This window comes from Ochotona princeps, chromosome 27 (genome assembly GCF_030435755.1).
Source record: "Ochotona princeps isolate mOchPri1 chromosome 27, mOchPri1.hap1, whole genome shotgun sequence".
NCBI lineage: Eukaryota > Metazoa > Chordata > Mammalia > Lagomorpha > Ochotonidae > Ochotona > Ochotona princeps.
Window position 1 is genome coordinate 26,696,928 of NC_080858.1, and position 18,773 is coordinate 26,715,700.

The following is an 18,773-nucleotide window of genomic DNA, read 5'->3' on the forward strand; positions in this document are numbered from 1 at the left end:
CAGAATCAGTCCATGACTCCAGTAGGCAACAAATGCCTCCCATTTGCAGTAGCAATTTTAAAGTAAACTATTAAATAATTTCCTAACATTAGTGCTTTAATCTATATGTAAGCCAAGTTACACTTCAGTCCTACAAACCTTTCTGTAAATGACTGGACTGACTTGTTGAAGTACCGTCTCAGTTGATGTCCTGAGTTTGAAGACTGATGACCGAGAGAGGACCAGGATCCCAGGTGAAGAGAAAATCGGCAAAAATGACAGGCTCTGGGTGGGACACACTCACACGCTGCCTGGGCAGCACACTCTAGTGGGACACACTTACGCGCTGCCTGGGCAGCACACTCTAGTGGGACACACTCACGCGCTGCCTGGGCAGCACACTCTGTGCAGGCAGTGGGAACATGTCACCCCACCAGCTCACACTGCACACATTATCACAGCACATGGCCAGAGAGCACAGGGTGCAGGCTGCTCCCCATGGCTTGATGAGGAGAGACACAGCCCCTAGCTTCATGGAGACCCTGCACCTCACTGAGCCAGGCAGCTGCCAGCACCCACCTCAGGAAGAGGGCTTCCTGCAACCCCCGTCCAGCCTCAGTCCTGCTCCTCTTTGATCCCCACACTCGTGCATTATTAGCCTCAACATACTGTTTGAAACTCAGCTGCACTATGTGCTGGGAGGCAGAAGGGAGAAGGGCACTCTGGGGGCTCAGGCGACACCTACAGGAAGAAAGGGAAGCACCGGAAAGCCTGGCGACATGGGGATCCAGGCTGTCATGCATGTAGAGAACAGGCCTGGGATGTTGGAGGCTTTGGAGCGGCTGAAGAAGAGCAGGTGGAAGTGAGTTCCGTGGGAGAGAGGGCTGGGCAACAGTGCTCAAGTCTACACTCTGGCCAGGTCTGCTGCTTCAAGACAGAGGGACAGGCAGAGGAGCCGACAAGGGAGCCAGAGGAAAGGGCTAGCGGAGGCACCTGCATCATGGCCTCCAACACCACACCGAGGCAGGGGGATGCTGAGCACTTTAGGTGTGCAATTAGGAGCATCTGAAATGTCCCTGATGTACAGCAAGCAAGGCCCATGGCAGGGGAAGGACTTGTCCAAGGGTAAATGTCTCCCCTTCATGGCGAGAACAAAACTCCTACAGACTTGACCGTAGGTAATGCGCTATGAATGGTTCCTAATGATCCACAACATCTAACAGCCCTCCCTACCTGGCTCCTACACAGGCTTAACTTGGCTGCTCCCCCAGCTCGCTGATTTTAGACCTCAAGTACCGCCCCCCAGTGCAGAGTGCACAATACTCGGCAAGGCACTGAAGCCTGGAGCCCTGGCTGGTGCCCTCTGTGTGAAGCCATGGGCATCCTTTAACGTGTGCCTTGCTCTTCATTCTTGCCTATCTGGAACTATTTATGGCATCTGTGCTTTAATTTACCCATGTTATAAATGGTCAAAACCAGATCATAATGAATCACAAACTCTCACGTCTACAGACAACTGGATTAAAGTCAAACAGGAACAGTTGCTATCAACTGATGTCATTTTCCTTCATTAAACATGTCTTAAGATAATAACATGCAGTAGGAAAGTATTTGGTTTTATACAAAAGGGACAAAGCAAGGTTAATTTCTTTTTTTTTCTTCTAGGTCTTTTGATTTATTTTTTTATTAATTATTTTGCATTATGTGACAGTTTCATAGGCTCTGGGAATCCCCCCACCTCTCCCCACGCCCCTCCCCCCTGGTGGATTCCTCTACCTTGATGTAGTATTACAGTTCAAATTCAATCAAGATTCTTTCCTTGCATACGTATACCAAGCATAGAGTCCAGCTACTTATTGTCCAGATGGGTTGAACAGTTTCTTGGGGAGACCATTTCTGGTTCGAAGTTAGAGCTGGTAGTATCATCCCAGTCAATTAAGAGTCCCAATATAACATCAACAGCAATTTGCAACATTATGGAATTGACATGGTTTTGAGTAACCAGTATGTTAAAAAAAAAAAAGCAAGTTCTTAACCACAACCTCTGATTAGCTCATTGACATTTCAATTTTAGTTTATATACAGGACCGGCTGCTATATACCTTAAAATGGCTATAAGGTACCATTCAGCTGTCCCGTGTCTATTTCATTTTAGTATTTAGCCATTTGTTGTGTTGAAGTATAATTTTGCTGATCTTGGCAGATTTTTGGATACTCTAGACTGGCTTGTAACTCTAACAAGACATTTGTCGACAATTAAGGTGCAGAACATTTTTTTGGGGGGGTACAGGAACATCCTCAACACCATGGTGAGGAGTGACTAATCTTTGTGTCCCACCCAGCGAGGCATGAGCCAATCCACATCAGCTCTTTCCTGTCAGATTCCAAGCTCTACTTTTTGTTGTTTGTCTATTTATTTTAGGTTTTTTTAGTTTGTATGATTGTTAAAGCAAGGTTAATTTCAAGACCAGAGTAGGGCCTTTCAAAAATCTGCAGAAACAAGCAGCATGACAGAGCAATTCCTATCTTACAGACTGTTCAAGCAAACGGAAGAGCACACGTCACTTAATGAACAAAATAAGGAGATTCAGACCCAGATCTTGAAACGCTGCAAATAACAAAGTTCTTTTCCTCTTGTTTAGATGAAGCATTTGAACAACGTAGAGGCCCAAGTTCATTCTTATTCTGTCTCCTAATTCTCCTCAGCCTTGAACATGGAGTGACTGGCTTTAACACTGTCTCCTAGCTGGGAGCGTGTTCACACCTCTCCTCAGCCTTGCCTGTGCCCGAGTACACTGGTCAGGAGCAGGCTCAAGCTGCCCCTTCTTGCTGAGAGAACTTCCTTCTGGGGCTGCCATACCCGCTGCCAGCATCTGTGCTTACACTTGGCAGGCACTTAGCTGCAGCCGGGAGAGTTCGTCCCTCAAACAAGGGCTGCTCTGTGCCTACCATCAGGTAGGTGGCAGGACTCCGGAGACAAGAAGTGCCCTGTGGCTGGCTCCGTTACACAGCTCACTCTGCTGTGTGTGGCAGAGGGCAGACAGCAGGCCCTGCAGCCCACATTTCAAAGGCCTTTATTTTGTCACCTAATATGTCATAGTGGAAGGCACACACTCCTCTAAGCCAACACTCCTGACATAGTTCGTGCTGTCCCCATTCCCCCGGCTACATAGACAGGAGAGGGCGACATCGCCTGTGAGAGTGTTTCCTCATGTGAAGCCACCAGCATGGCTGCCTACTGAGCCATTGCTGTGCCAAGCCTTCCCACCAACCCAGGCACATGGGTGCTACAACTGTCATTCTAGGCCAAAGCAGCACCAGCAAACACAGGCATCAAGCCACCGCAAGTCAGCGCAGAGCCACGATGTGCACCCAAGAAGTCACCCCCAGACCCCTCCCATTCACACTCACTGCCTCTTCATCAACAAACAGGTGCCACGACACGTGGCTGGAAGCAGTCACCATGAAGAGGAGCAGGAAGTGCAACAGTTCCTAACGCTCACATAGGCCAATCCGTTCCAGCAAGGGTAAAACTTACTCCAGGGCACACAAGGCCTGCATGATCCCGACAACTGGTCAAATACAATCCACTCCAAGTACATGCTAGGCTAGGCTTTTCCTTTTCATACGTATTGTGAGAACAGGATTTTCTTGTTTGGAGGTCAAATTGCCCTCCTCATAAACTCACGGCTTTTATTCTTTGGAGCAACACAGAATGAGCTCTTCCTAATCCCCATCTGGCTAAGCTCCACATGTATGAAGACAGTTACATTCCAGCGTTCTCTCTATTCCACAGCTCCCAATAAAGTGAGGGCAACCCACCCCAGCTTACTCCCACAACTCCACGGCTTCCTATCACTGCGAGGACAATTCGCAGCCCTTCTCCCACGTCCACAGCTTCCTGCATGTGAGGACAATCCCATACCAGCTTTCTCTCTGATCATAGCTCCCTGCAATGTGAGGACAACACACACCAGCTTTCTCCTCTCCCATGACCACATTTAGCATCCAGCATTCAATCTCAGACTGTGCTATGCATGCCATGATTGGTATCTTTCCAAAACTTTTCCTTGAACATACTCCCTACTTCCAAGAACTTAAAAGTGTGTGGCCCAGAGTATTTTAAGACATGGCACAAAGGAGTGCAGGAAGAACTCAACTACGTGGTGCTTACATTGATTAATACACTCTGCCTTGCCAGCACTGCCCATCTGCATTTGTTTTAGAGCCCACACATTGTATTTTTGGTTCATACTTAAGATGTGATCACGAGTCAAGTAAACTATGAAAGCTCGTCTTCAGTATGGTGCAACTGGTTTAACTAGCCCCAATGCAAGAGTATAATTATATTTTAGTAACATCCACTGATTACTTATGAAATATGAAACATGTAACACCATATGAAAAACACAGAATTGCCAGCAGCACCTCCATTCTCAAGAAAACCATGCAGGAAGGAATGCGGTTAAGGCAGAAAGGACAAGAAAGCTGAGCAAGCTGCTGGCCTGGGTTAGAGCAGGCTGCTTGTGACAGCCATGGACCAGGTCTGGCTCCCCGCCACCTCCAGCCTCCTGCTCAGAGGGAGGCTAGTGACAGCCTATGATGTGGCTGGGCTCCTGTCACCCACACTGGCAACCAGTCAGCATTTACAACCTGTCCTGTCTTCACCTAGCTTTGGCTGTGGTGGCCCCAGGGGAGTGAACCAGGGGCTGGGAGACAGAGACAGAGATGAGAAAAGCAAAGGTCAGTGTGGCAAAGACAGACGACCAGGACTGAGGTGGTCAGAGGGCACGCTGACGGCAGGGGCTCCTGGGAGCCTGTATCACCTGCCACTGTTATGCAGCCACCATTCCCAGTCCTGGCTCTACCTCTGCCCATGAGCTACACTCCTGCCTTGGCGGCACCCAACCCAAACCCACATAGGTATTTTAAGAGAACAGGCTTTATGAGTACAATTCCAAGATAGCCATAATTCTTTCCCTCCTTTTCCCTCTCCCTTAATTCCCCTGGTGCTTTCTTGTTAAACAGTTTTATGACTTCATTAGGCACGCATATACCACATTTGGCTTAATCTTAAAAGATCTACCTAGAATATAATTTATTCTCTGAAGTGAGAGTTTAAAGGAGACGCACTTATCACCATAGCTGGTTCTATGGGCTCTGGGGTGTCAGTCTCAGTGGCGTCGTTCAGAAAGCACTGATACCACAGAGCAAGAGAGAGCAGCCCTGGGCCAGGGCCTTCCTGTACTGCATCCTCCCCGTCAGCAAGGAGGAGCAGCCGCCACGCCAGTCCCCATCCTGGTGAGTGGTCTCACGCCCGCTCAGACCACTATCGCTCTTCCCACAACCACCATTTTCTCTGGGCCCACAGGAGTTCAGCTTTATAGCATGAAGATGTGTAGGGATCCAAAGCTCCCTGCCCTCAGGAGTATCCAAGCACCTCCAATATGAGAAAAGCAGGTAAGTTTTATTCCCAAATCCAGGAAGACTAAGAAAGAAGTGTATAGCCTAAAACTCCTTTTCCACGAACACTGCTCAGACACTCCACATGAACTGAGCAATAAAGCTCACCAAGATACAGGCTTTCCCATGGGGCATGAGCAGCAGCTCTTAGAGGCATGGAAAATGTGGTCCTGAAGGAACAAAGTCCTACAGAGCTGCCCCGGCACATGTGCAGGACACGCACACGGGCGCACACTCACGTGCCACGTCCACTGTGCAGGGGGCGGGAGGAAGCATTATCTTTACCTGTCAGAGCCAGGAAGGCAAACATCGTACCACCTGTGGGGTGTGCCAAGGAAAGGCAGGGTCAGAGCTGTTCGAACGTCGGGTAGTATAGTGAGATGCTCAGTTTCTCACGGGAGGCAAAGATGTTCAAAATGGATAAAGATGTGAAAGAAGGAATAAGGAAAAACAAAAACAAACAAAAAACCACAAGGAAAGAATGACTACTAGAGAAAACAGTATCAAAGGATATGAAAGAAAAGCATGTGGAAGCAAAAAAATATACTTAATCAAAGTAAAAGCAAATTCCCAGATGAACAGATGCAAGCATTACACAAAGCCTGGGCGTAGGGAATGAAGGGGGTCAGCAGAAAGACCCAGTTCTGGGCACAGCGCCAGGATTAACAGGAGGATGGCACCAAGGGAAGCAAGGAAACAGATGCTGCTAACCTGCCAGCATGGCATGCAGCAAGCCCGTAAGCAAAGAACAGAGAGCGACACCGAGTCTGAGGAGACGGAGCCTGGCTGCCATCCTGATCCCAGGAATGGCATGCACCTGTGAGACCAACAGACCCTCCAGAGCCAGTGCTGTGAGACCAACAGACCCTCCAGAGCCACTGCTGTGAGACCAACAGACCCGCACCAGAGCCAGTGCTGTGAGACCAACAGACCCTCCAGAGCCACTGCTGTGAGACCAACAGACCCGCCAGAGCCAGTGCTGTGAGACCAACAGACCCGCACCAGAGCCAGTGCTGTGAGACCAACAGACCCGCACCAGAGCCAGTGCTGTGAGACCAACAGACCCGCCACAGCCACTGCTGTGAGACCAACAGACCCTCCAGAGCCAGTGCTGTGAGAGCAACAGACCCTCCAGAGCCAGTGCTGTGAGAGCAACAGACCCGCCAGAGCCAGTGCTGTGAGAGCATGGGCTTGGAGAACCGGGGCTGAGGAGGCAACGAGTGGAAAATCTGTGTTTCCAGGAACCTACAGTTCAACTAGGAGGTGCAAGACAACATGGAATCCCCTTCAGTGAGATTTGATCCTGTGGCCTAAGCATGAGAAGGTCGCCAAGTCCTCTTGTGAGCACAGCACAGAGAACACTGAGGAACAGGGATGTCACCGAGGAAGAAGGAGCCACAGGAGGGGACACGGTGACAGGAGTGGACAGGACATGTTGCCCCCAGCACGCACCGTGAACCGGAAGAGACTGCCAGGTGCTGCTGTGCAGCCACCTCCACGGACCTGCGAGGGCAGCTGAGCAACAGAGGCCCATCAGCGCATCTTAGAATGTGAGAGAGATCACAGGCAGCCCCAAGCAGCAGACGGGCTCTGTCAGGAGGCTGGGGACTCCTCCAGCAGTTCAAGTCGGGGAGTCTAGCCTGGGAAGCAGGATCCCGGGCTAGACCTCCAGCAGAGGCTTGGAAAGGCTGTCACGGGCTCTCTGTCCTCTCAGGTTACACCCTGGACACATCTGAATACTCATGAGATGTTCAGTAAAGTGTAAAACAAAATTAAACAAAATGGTGAAAAGTGACTTCATTTGGCTTGCTGGTTGAAGTAAGAATAAATTAGAATGGATACACACAGGTATAATACATGCTCTCACACAGCAGTGACCCCCTGGCAAGAATTGCTGATAGCTTTAAACCAACAAGGATAACTTTCTCCACACTCCCTAACACTGCCTGGCTTCCGTCCCGGAGTCCTCTCTCCAGGAACACAGCTCCCTGCCCTCTGCAGCCCCACGAAGGACCCTCCTCACCACTGTCAATCAGGTGGCCTTTCCCTCCCAGAGCTGGGAGACACACAACAGCCACCTGGCACGTGTGAGAGGTTTTCTAGGTGTCCCAAGAGAACCTCCATTTTCTAACTGCACCAAGACTCATATTAACTTAAATACTTGCATTAGAAACAACTCAATTGTCAAGTAAACATAAAGTATAATTTGAACATTTCAAACCACTATATTAAACTTATACTTAAATCTGCTTTATGAATGAAACTTGAGTCATTTATTATTCTGTCCCCCTTTTTGATAACAGCTCAGGTTGTCTCCAGGTAATTCAAGGATATTAAACAAACCTTGAGCAGCTCTATGACGTTTTACTAGAATCCAACATGACACTCCAATATGGCTGCATCAGTGAGACAGTGCAGAGCCCTACACATGGTGCCCGGCCCTCCTCAGCTCATCGGCTGGCACCTTCTGACTTGCCTTGCTGTGTTCTCTGCCCACTCCCTCTGTGTGTCAGGAAGGGGCAGGTGTTTGGCTAACACCACACAAGGTGGGTCTTACTCAGGGACCTGGGCAGCAGCATCCAGGCTGCTGACACACAGGGCATGCCTGAAGGCCTCAGTGAGAGGGCTCTAGGTCTTTATTCTTTTACTTTTTCTGATTCACAAAAGGAAGGGCACCACTGGGTACAACCCCATAGCTCATGTCTAGTTCATTTCTTCCCTGTTCATCAGCACAGTCAGGCACTGCCTCCTCCCCACCCCCCCAGGCCTCAGGCGCTGGCTCTGACACCTCTCCTGAAGCCCCTGCAGACCTCCTCCCCGGCCCCCCAGGCCTCAGGCGCTGGCTCTGACACCTCTCCTGGAGCCCCTGCAGACCTCCTCCCCGGCCCCCAAGGCCTCAGGCGCTGGCTCTGACACCTCTCCTGGAGCCCCTCCAGACCTCCTCCTTAAAAGTCTCAGACTCCGCACTGGACTTTGGACGACCTGGGCAGAGCTTTCCTCAACCCCAATCAGTTGTCCTTCCTGCAACTAAATCCAATCTTGGCTCTTGTACATGAACTTGATTTTTTTTTTCAGCAAGATCAGAATAAATCCAAGATGATAAGTTAAAAACAAAAGCAAAACAACTAAAACAACCATCCTGTTGGTCATGGAACTTCACTGTGAGTCATCTTGGTAAGAAAAGCTCCGTGATGGTATTCATGCTTGTAGCACTTTCTCTTATGTCTAAATTTTTCTCATCTTTCTATGTAAAATGATTAAACTGATGCAAGCTTTTGAAAGCTACACCCTAAGAAGATCTTGCTAAGTGGTCATGAAATCCAATCAACATGTATCTTCCATGTTGAGAAACATGCTTATTCAACCATGCCAGGAAACTCAACAGTTTTGACATTAACAATAAGCTAAGTATACATAATGTCTGCAAAATCACTTTTTTGTTAGAAAAGGATTGTACTGCCTATAATAACTAACATTCATGCATGTATCAATACATGAAATTAAAGATTTTAATCAACCAACCTCAATCCATTTAAAGCCAGCTTTGCACGGTAACAAAACTCATGTGTTTCATGATTCGTTTTATCCTTTTGAGGCTGCAAAGCCTAAAAATCTGCAAACACACTTAGGAATGCAACTGAAATTTATATTCATTTAACTACTCACTAAGGATAATTAAATTCTCATCTCATGTTTTGATCTGAGACTAAGAAACCCATTATTCCATACGCAAGGGAGAAAAAAGCGCCATTTATCACGAAAATGTCTCATTCTTTCCTGATAGTGTAGCAAGTTTTTTTTTCTGATTTTCCATTTGATACCAACTTTCCCCCAGTTACAAACATTTTCATTTGATTTAAGTCAGAAGTTGCTTATCGGGGACTGTCATACATTTTAGAATTGTGCTTTAAATCATTACCAGGAGATTTACTTTTAGCATAATGAGATAGCTTTGCATATTAATTAGATCATCAGACACACATGTGCCAAGAGTTAACAGTTGTATAATAAATGCGATATGGCAGTGACAGAGCTGTTGAAGTTCAGCATACAGATTTTCCATACATTTCACTGAATTATCCAAGAAATAACCACCCTGGTAAATCCCAGTAAAACACCTGATGGTCTATTAGGAAGTTTAATTAAAAATGAAGCTATGATGTACGCATGGATGACTTTATACAGTGGTGGTGAGAGAAACCCATGGAAAATCAGCTTCACTCAGTGAAAAGCACCCACGACTCCTCTGTGCAGGTAGCTAAAGGTTTCTGCCTTCCCCATGAAGAAACACGCACATGCTGGGGACCTCTCACAGGTCATTCTCAGTGGCCCCATTGTGAGGCTTGGCACACGGCTCCTGGGGCTGGGAGTCAGTCTGATCTCCATAGCACCAGACAGCAGCCAACTCCGGCAGGGCAAGCTGAAGCCAGGCCTTTCCTTGGAAATGCACACAATTCTGATGCATCCATACCATGGGAGAGGGAAACTGCAGCAGCCCTCACTACAGAAGATGCTGGAGTTACGCGTCAGCTGAAAGTGGGAGGGTATAAAACGCACAGGTAGGAAAAGGGGTGGCACGGTGAGTGTCGGCAGACAGCACAGCACAGGGGACTATGGGAAGCAGGAGGGAAGGGAAGGACATGGGGCAGGAGGTTGGAATTACTGGCTCAGGGATCACTGGTGTGGACCTACAGGGAGGTACATTATCCTTGTCTTCTCTTCCCTGGCTGTAAGTATTGCCTTGCACTAGGAGAGAACAGAGCTAGTGGACGCTGAAGGCCTCCTTAAACGAACAAGCCAAAGTTTCAGTGCACAAATGCAGACACGCCACTTGTTTCCTCATCAGAGTGCCTTCACTCACCAAATCCCTATGGAACACCTGCTGGGGCACCGAGGTGGGCAGGGTATATCCGTATCCACATGAGGTCTGAGCTCTGTGTCTGGCATGGGAACAAGGTGGGCAGGCGAAGGCACAGCACAAAGCAGCTGGGTGAATGAGCCGGGGCCACATCCTCCAGCCCTCATTACCATGTCTGGGGCCACACTTTGGTACAGCGGGTTATGCTATCACCTGTGATGCCAGCATCACATCCACATTCTGGTTCAAGTCCCGGCTGCTCCACTTTCAATCCAGCTCCCTGCTAATGCACCTGGGAGGGCAGTGGAAGATGGCCCAAGTGCATTGGACTCTGCCATGCACATGGGAGACTCAGATGGAGTTCCTGACTCCTGACTTCAGCTTGGTCCACTGTGGTCATTTGTGAAGTTAAACAACAAATGAAAGATCTCTCGCTCTTTTTCTTTCTCTCTATGACTGTCACTGTTTCTACTTTTCTTCCTTTCCATCAACAAGATAAATTTTTTTTATAAAAAACTAGCCAGAAGCTGATGGTCTATGGCTTCAAGATAAGAGATAGCAAATTATGTTAGATGTGCTTGCTTTTGCTCTAATCTCTTATAATTATGATGTACAATTACAAAAAACCAAACTTGTGTTTTTAACATATTAGCAAATTCTAGATAATTCACAAGCACAGAATGTTTAGGGGACTGCTAATCTGGAAATGAACTCCCTAAGAAAATGTTCCATGTATTGACAGTCACCACGTGCTTCCCAACCCTGTGAAGCTGAGGCGGCAGTAAGGCGACCCCTCTCTGAGCACCCCTCCCTCTGGGGGGTGAGGCCTGTCTCAGGGGAGCTGCCCGATGCCCTGACCCAGCCGTGTCTATGGGAAGCAGACAGTTCTGCTGGAGGAGTCTCCTGAATGGGTGTCCTAGGATTCAAGCTCGTATGACCTTGATCTCCCTGCTTTAACACAGGCATCAAGTCCAGTAAAAACAGGTTCCCGGTGAATAAGATGTCACAAAAACCCTGGGCCACACCAGGACCCAGCTGCCCTGGTTAGCAAGGGCACAGTCGCCCCGTTCCCTCCTCCTCATCAACAAGCCCAGATCCTAAGTGCCAGGATCACTATGCACTGTCCAGGGGAAGAGCAAAGGTCACTCACCCGTTTCACAGCGGGGTCCGGTGAAGCCCTGGGGACAGGCACACACGTTAGCTGCGATGCAGGCTCCTCCGTTCCTACAGCCATCTTTACAAAATGCTGAAACAATCCAGAGACCTGACTTGAGTACTCTGGGAGTTAGTTGCTTGGTAAACTCCCAACCCAGTTTTTCTCTCTATGCCTTTGGATATTTGGACATCAAATTATAAAAGCTAATACAATTTCATATCAAATATCTCCATAACTATAAAAAATGTCTACACAACTTGCTAAAGACTTAACTTTCCAACATTAAACTTACCTTCACTTGCAAAACAGACTAAGGAAAGTTTTTTGAACACCATGTACACCTGTCACCATGGGACTCCTATTTAAGGTGATATGGTACCTCATTGAAGGACCAATGCTGGGGGAATCCTGACAGATGGCAGACACCTGATGATGTGATAGGAATGGGCAGTCGCCCCCCAGAAACAGAGCAGCACAGGAAGTGCCTGAACCCTGGGGTCTCTGGCCAGAGAGCTGGAATTCTGCAGGCCATGCCCTCTGCAGACCTGGCACTGCATCATCCAGGAAGGGAACTGCTGCATGGTTGCCATGGAGCCTTGTGCGGCTCTGCCAGGACAGGACAGCTCCAGGATGAGGCAAAGTTACAACAGCGCCAGTGGTTCTGCAGAAAGACTTGGAGCACAGAACTAGGGACCAAGGGTAATGTGGGGGCTGGGCTAACTTTAAGGCATCCTGGAGGGAAGGAAAGGAAACAGGCTGAGTGACACAACCCGGCTCCCCTTCAGCCCAACAGGCTTGGGTCCACTGTGGGCACCCACAGCGTGCAGAGTGAGCCTGGCCAGCTTCTTGGGTCCACTGTGGGCACCCACAGTGTGGAGAGTGAGCTTGGCCAGCTTCTTGGGTCCACTGTGGGCACCCACAGCGTGGAGAGTAAGCCTGGCCAGCTTCTTGGGTCCACTGTGGGCACCCACAGTGTGGAGAGTGAGCTTGGCCAGCTTCTTGGGTCCACTGTGGGCACCCAGAGCGTGGAGAGTGAGCCTGGCCAGCTTCTTGGGTCCACTGTGGGCACCCACAGCGTGGAGAGTAAGCCTGGCCAGCTTCTTGGGTCCACTGTGGGCACCCATAGCATGTAGAGTGAGCCTGGCCAGCTTTCAGGCCCTGGCCAGGGATTTCCTCCAGGTGTCTAGGATGCAGGCTCTCCGAGTTGGAGAATGCCAAAGTGTGAGACCCCCATGTATAGCCAAAACCATGGAAGTGCTAAGACTGAACAGGCCACCTGGCTTTGCCAGTCCCACGTCTCTACTGTGCCTGTACCCGAGGCAGAGCAAACTCCAGTCAATGGGAATCTGCATGCATGTGTGGGCCTCATATGCAAGGAAGGGCAGATGCCTGGTCACCTGCTGGGCTTCCTAGGAGCCACCTGCAAGATCACAGCCTGTCAATTAACCTGAGGTTGGTGAGTTACAGCCTTCTGAACTTCTGTCCCTGCAGCTTCCGTCCACTCCCAGCTGAGACACACAGGGACTGCCCTCGGATTCAAGAATCACCTACTCATGATGCCAAGTCTGTGGCCACAAACTTTACTCTTAATGTGATGCAAGACACTGAAACAAAAGAGGGAAGCTGTGGGGTTGCTGGTTCGAATCTTAAGGCCAAACTAACAGGGTACCTGGGTGCTTCGGGAAGCGTAAGGAGTTTAATAACAGGACACTAGGGACTCAAACGTCAGGCTCCTCTCAGAATCTGTAGAGCAGACACAAACCTCTGTGGAATCTGTCCCTCTGCCTGACAGCGTGCACTGACAAGATCTGTAGAGCCTGGAGGACCAGCATGACCCAGCTCTAGGGCCAATGGGTTGTCTTCACAGACCAGGCCCTGGACCTAGCTCATGGGCACCCCTGACACTGGCCCTTCCCCCGCACTACAGGATACAGGTGATAATGCAGGGAAATCCAAAGGACAGAATAAGAAACGGGGACTTCATTCTGGGGAGGCCAGGAGATGACAATTCAGACACTCACCCCCTAAGTCTAACAAAGGGAAGCTGCGACAGGGACAGCCTGAGCTGCTGCAGGTGGGATCTCCACTGTGGGATACGGAGACCTGAGCTCAGCAGGCAGTGGAGGGTTACCAGAGGGCATTACTAAGATGGCTAAAGTAGGAAGCTGCAGCAGGCAAGGCCCAGCACCTGCAGGTGATGAATCTCCCACAGTCACCACAGCAAGACAGAGAGGGAAAAACCAGATGTTCTAACAACCAAGATGGACTGCTTCAGACTGAACTGGACCAATGGTGCTGCCTCAAAACTAGCTCTCAGTTGCACCAGAAGCCAGGAGACTGGGAGGCAAGATACAGATTTTCCAACAGAGTATGGGAAAGTTGCAGAGAGGACCATGTGAGGGAAGCTCAGCCAAGGAACTTAGGGTAAGGCAATAAAATGACCAAGTTGAAGATTTCAGGGGAACAGTTCTAGAGGGACATGTGTGGGACTCAACCATGGGTGTGACTGGAAAGCAGCCACTGTGGCTAATGTCCACAGGCATCTAGTCCTGAGGAAGCCAGGAGGGTGACCAGGACAGGGAGGTGTGGGAGAGACCGGGGTGTTCCACCTAAGACAGAGGCACTGGTGCTGATGCGTTTACCTTTGCACATGGTTCCATTGCCCACGTAGCCAGGCTTGCACACACAGTTGTGTCCTCCCACGGTGTTGAAGCACAAGGCGTTATCATCGCAGCTGTGCTGATTTGTGGCACACTCATCATGCTCTGCAATGAAGGACACATGGCCGTCACATGGGGAACCCTGTTTTGATCCACATCTGTACCCAGTATCGTGGGCACTTCCTCCAGCCAGACACACAGCTGGGAAATTAAACCGCCTCCTGTCCTCCTCTTGAACATCCAAAGCTTACCTGCCCACCCACGTGCAAGTGAGAGGATCTGGATGAAAGGCTCACATGGGGCTGAAGCTGGGCTGGATCTTAACTCAGAGTAATGCCAAAATGAGTTGCCTATGGCTGATGGCTACTCTGGGGCTTACTCTGCTGAAGTGAACCTGTCATCACTTCTTCCTCACACTTCATGAGGGGTGATGACTACACTGCTCCATGAGTCACAGCACATGGTGACCAGGCTGAACCTGGGTTCTGAGCTCTGAACTTGCAGCAAAGTCCCTGACACAAACAACTGGAGACTATCTCAACTCTTGTGTGAGTCCCCCTCTCTGCCTTATGCAAGGCAAAGCTGCTTCTATGATGAGTGCACATCCAAACCTTACAGCACACAGCCAATATTCACTGGGGACCTCCTGTAACTGCCCCTCTGACAGCAAGACACCATATGGTGCTCCCAGCGCCAGTCATGGTGGCCCCGTGGGGACACAAGCACCAGGGAGCCTGCGTGCTGCAGTCACAGGTAGAATCACAATGCCAGCCAAATGCCAATGTGAGCAAAGCACAGGAGAGAAGCCAAGAGAGGGCAGGGACAGCATCCGGGTGAGCACAGATTCCCTGGAGAGGTACCACCTGGCTTCTTACCTAAGCACACATTGCCTTTACTGACACTGGTCAAGCCATTAATTCCATAATGGAAACCATCACAGCTAAAATAAATGTTCAGTTTCCATTTCAGAAATTCTTGTATTTCAAATGTTAAAATATAATAAATCTATAATTGTGAGTAATGTTGCCTCTGGCACATAACAGTTGAAATTAGAGTAAAGTCACTTGCTTCAACTAGTCAAACAGAGAACACTGTTTTATTATGGCATTACATCATACGGATCATACTACGAGCACAAATTATGACAGTTGCAACTATATTCTATAATAAAATCCCTATAGATTATTCCAAAGACTTAACACAGGAAATGAGATTTAAATCTCTAAGATTTTACAATTGTACAAAACGCCATCTTATTTTTCCAATTTCTGGCTGAATTACCCCACATTCACACAATATTCTACCCTCACCACCAGAGTTAGACCACCACATTCGAGAGGCTCACTCAGGTCTCCTGGATGCAGCTGGGACTGGTCTGCTCTGGCAGTTCAGAAGGACCAGAGTGGGCAGCCCAACCCTCCTCTGCACTCTGCAGCTCAACAGCACAGCCGGCTGTGTGATGCGGCCCTGCTGCTAGCTCCCTCCCGAGGCCACTGCAGGCACTGTGCTGTCCTGACTCATTTGCTGCTGCTTCCATCTCTACTGTCTAACTAGAAGGGAAGGGGGCGGCTCTAACACTGTGTTCAATAAGTTGGTCAAGTCTTCACACAGTCTGGCTTCTACAGAGTTTATTTGTGTGGTTTCTTTCTTCTTCTTTTCCTTTTTAAATTCTAATTTTAATCAATATTTAACAGAGTCAATGCAATCTGTAGATACAATCCTAAGAATACAATAACATTCCCTTTCTTCCCTCTCCCTTCCTCTTTTTTATGACTTTTCAGACAATATATTTTTGATTTACACTACAGCAAAAAGCTTAATACTTCATCAAATAAGAAGTATAACAAGTAAAAAGCAAAAGACCTTAGTTTAGAGAAATTGAGACAAGAGCTATAAGGAATAGCTGAATAGAAAAATTATCATCTTACCAGTAGACAGTAAATTATAAAGTAATCACACATCATTGAAACTACACTAGAGCAACATTCTTAGCCACTGGCTTGAAAAAGGTAGAAAACAACATCTCACAAGCTGTACTTGCACGGATACTATCACACACACACACACACATCTTTCTGTTTTTCTTTATGTTCAGCTCCCACATACACAAGAAAGCACGTGACATTTTAACTTCTGGGACTGTTTTATTTCACTTAATATGATGTCCTCCAGTTGAGTCCATTTTGCTGCAAATGGTAGAAATTTCATTCTTTGTTATAGCTAAATTATATTTTATTGTGTACATTCCATATTTCCTTTATCCATTCATCTTGGGATGGACACTCCGTTGACTCCACATTTTTGCTATTGTGAGCAGTACTGTTGGTGCAGGCATCTCTGACTTGCTGTGTTCAGATCCTTCCAGTGTATCACCTGCAGTATGATTGCTGGACTGCATAACAAGTCTGTTTCTAGTTGGTTTTTCCTTTTGAGAAATCTCCACAATGGCTGCACTAATTTACACCCCAGTAACAGAATAAACAGTATATAAGTGTCCCCCATTCTCTCAATCCTCAGCGGAATTTCTTCCTCTCTGCAGCTGGGATTTTAACCATCTAAGCTGGAGGCATAGTGATAACTTTGAGCGCATACTACAATGCTACAATTAAAACAGCATGGTGCTGGCAGAAAAACTGAAACATAGATCAACGGAGCAACCCAGAAATTAACACACATACATACAGCCAATTGATTTTTGACAAAGTACTCAGACCATAGTGGAGTAAGATTAATTTCTTCAATGAGTGTTTGAAAAATTAGAAGTACAATGTAGAAGAATAAAATCTGATCCATATCTCTCACCATACACAAAAAATCAACTCAAGATGGATCAAAGACTTAAATTAAGATGAGGATACTATGAAGCTGCTACAAGAAAATGTGGAAGAAACACTCTAAGACACTGAATTACAAATGATGTATGGGTAAGACCCCAAAGCACTGGCAACAGAGATAAAGCTAAAGAAATGAGACACACCACAGAAGCCTTCACACAGCAAAGGAAACCACAGAGTGAAGAGACATCCTTCCCCAAGCCTTGCTTCCTCTCGATTTTGTTTCTGATGAGCCAGTGTCACCTGTGCTTACCACCAATGCACCTGTTTGTCACCACCCTCTGCTCTCGCCACAACAGTGTACCCACACACCTGCCACATGAACTTTCTGAGACTCCGCAAGGCCAAAGATGCCCCCAGCAGGGTCCTGTCTCTCTCAGTCATTTGCCTGCTTTTTCATACACTATTTCTGCACAGTACGTCCTCCAGCACCTTCCTAGAGGGCTTCAGGTGAAATTTGTGACACTCACAAGCAGACTGGGTAGAGGTCAGGAGGAGGACTGGGCCAGGCTGCCTGGTCTCCAAGCCTGGCTCTGCATTTACCAACTGTGAAGTCCTCTAAGCTCATCTGGAAAATGAGCCCAATCTCTTGGCTGCAGCACTCAGAAAGCCCCAGCATTTCTGCAGTGAGAACAGCACTGAGAATGCCAAACAGAATCAACAAAGACGAGACCCAGCCTCACATCAGCCGCTCCGCTTTGCTGCCGAGGTATTTAACATGCAAGTCTTTGGGGGCAATTATTGAGCCTCATGGGGAAGACACAGCGAAGATCCTGGCAGCCCTGGCAGAACACCTGGGCTGACATTCAGCTCCATTCCGGATTCCAGCTTCCTGTCCATGCAGACCCGCAGGCACCTGTGACAGCTGCTGTCACACTTCCCGTTGTAAGCAGTATCTGTGAGTTGCTAGGAAACCATCAAGCTGAGCTCCTCATCCAAGGCCTGAGTGCAAGCCAGCTGCTCCCATGGGACTGGTGAGAGGTACGTGCAGGCAGTGATGCCTGCGTCACAGCAGAGAAGGGCATTCTCCAAGCTCCTCAAAGTCTGCACTGCAGAAAAACTACACACCTTCCTGCCCCTCCTGACCCATTCTGCTGTGGGGGTTCTGAGGTCCAGCTGCCCTTGCTTTGTACAACCAAATAAGGTCAGAGGTACATTCAACTTGCCACACCAGAAGATTAATGTATAAATAAAACAGTATCAAAGGAACTTCCTGCTCAGAGTTGTCTAAGAAAATCATCCACAGATCTCCAAGTAAGATCAGCTTTCCCACCCATTTCAGATCACAGATCTCCACACTTGACGAGCTGGTGAATTCTGATCTTTAATCTTCCATTTATAGAAATAGAAAAATGGGATCATGAGACAAAGCAAGTCCATATCTGTACTGAGGGACTGGTTCCAAGACTCTGAGTAGGACAGGCTGCTGAACTTAGCACTGAGCAGATCCTGCTGGGCTCTCTCGCCTGGACTGGGCCCTGCCTACACACCAACATGCAGGGCTGCAGTGCCAGGCAGAGATCTCCGGTCCAAGCAGGGCCGACCATCTCTCTGTGGGTGTCACCGGCAGCAGGCAGGGTGGCACTGAGCACTGCCCGTACCTCAGCAGCAGGTTGAGCTTTGGGCTGACCCCAGGCTGCACTGGCTCAGTGAGCAGACCAGTGGTCTGGTGTGGCATTGCAGCATTGCTGGACACAGGACAGGAGGCTGAGTCACCCTAAGCTCAGGGAGAGATTTCACTGGTTCTTTCTAAGCCAGCCCTGTGGCATGGAACCACTAACAAATCTCAACCAGCCCATGTGCTCCAACAGCAGAAGTGCCCG

The 18,773-nt window shown here is 48.5% G+C and overlaps 1 protein-coding gene across 1 annotated transcript in view; it reads right to left on the bottom strand.

Moving 5' to 3' along the window:
- The window catches only part of NELL2 (neural EGFL like 2), a 237,230-nt gene that overhangs the window by 39,312 nt on the left and 179,145 nt on the right, over positions 1 to 18,773 (bottom strand). The window contains exons 15-16 of the mRNA XM_058656001.1: positions 14,099 to 14,221; positions 11,451 to 11,546 (exon numbers count right to left, since the gene is read on the bottom strand). Coding sequence (XP_058511984.1) covers positions 11,451 to 11,546; positions 14,099 to 14,221 — 219 coding nt within the window. The remainder of the gene's footprint in view (positions 1 to 11,450; positions 11,547 to 14,098; positions 14,222 to 18,773) is intronic.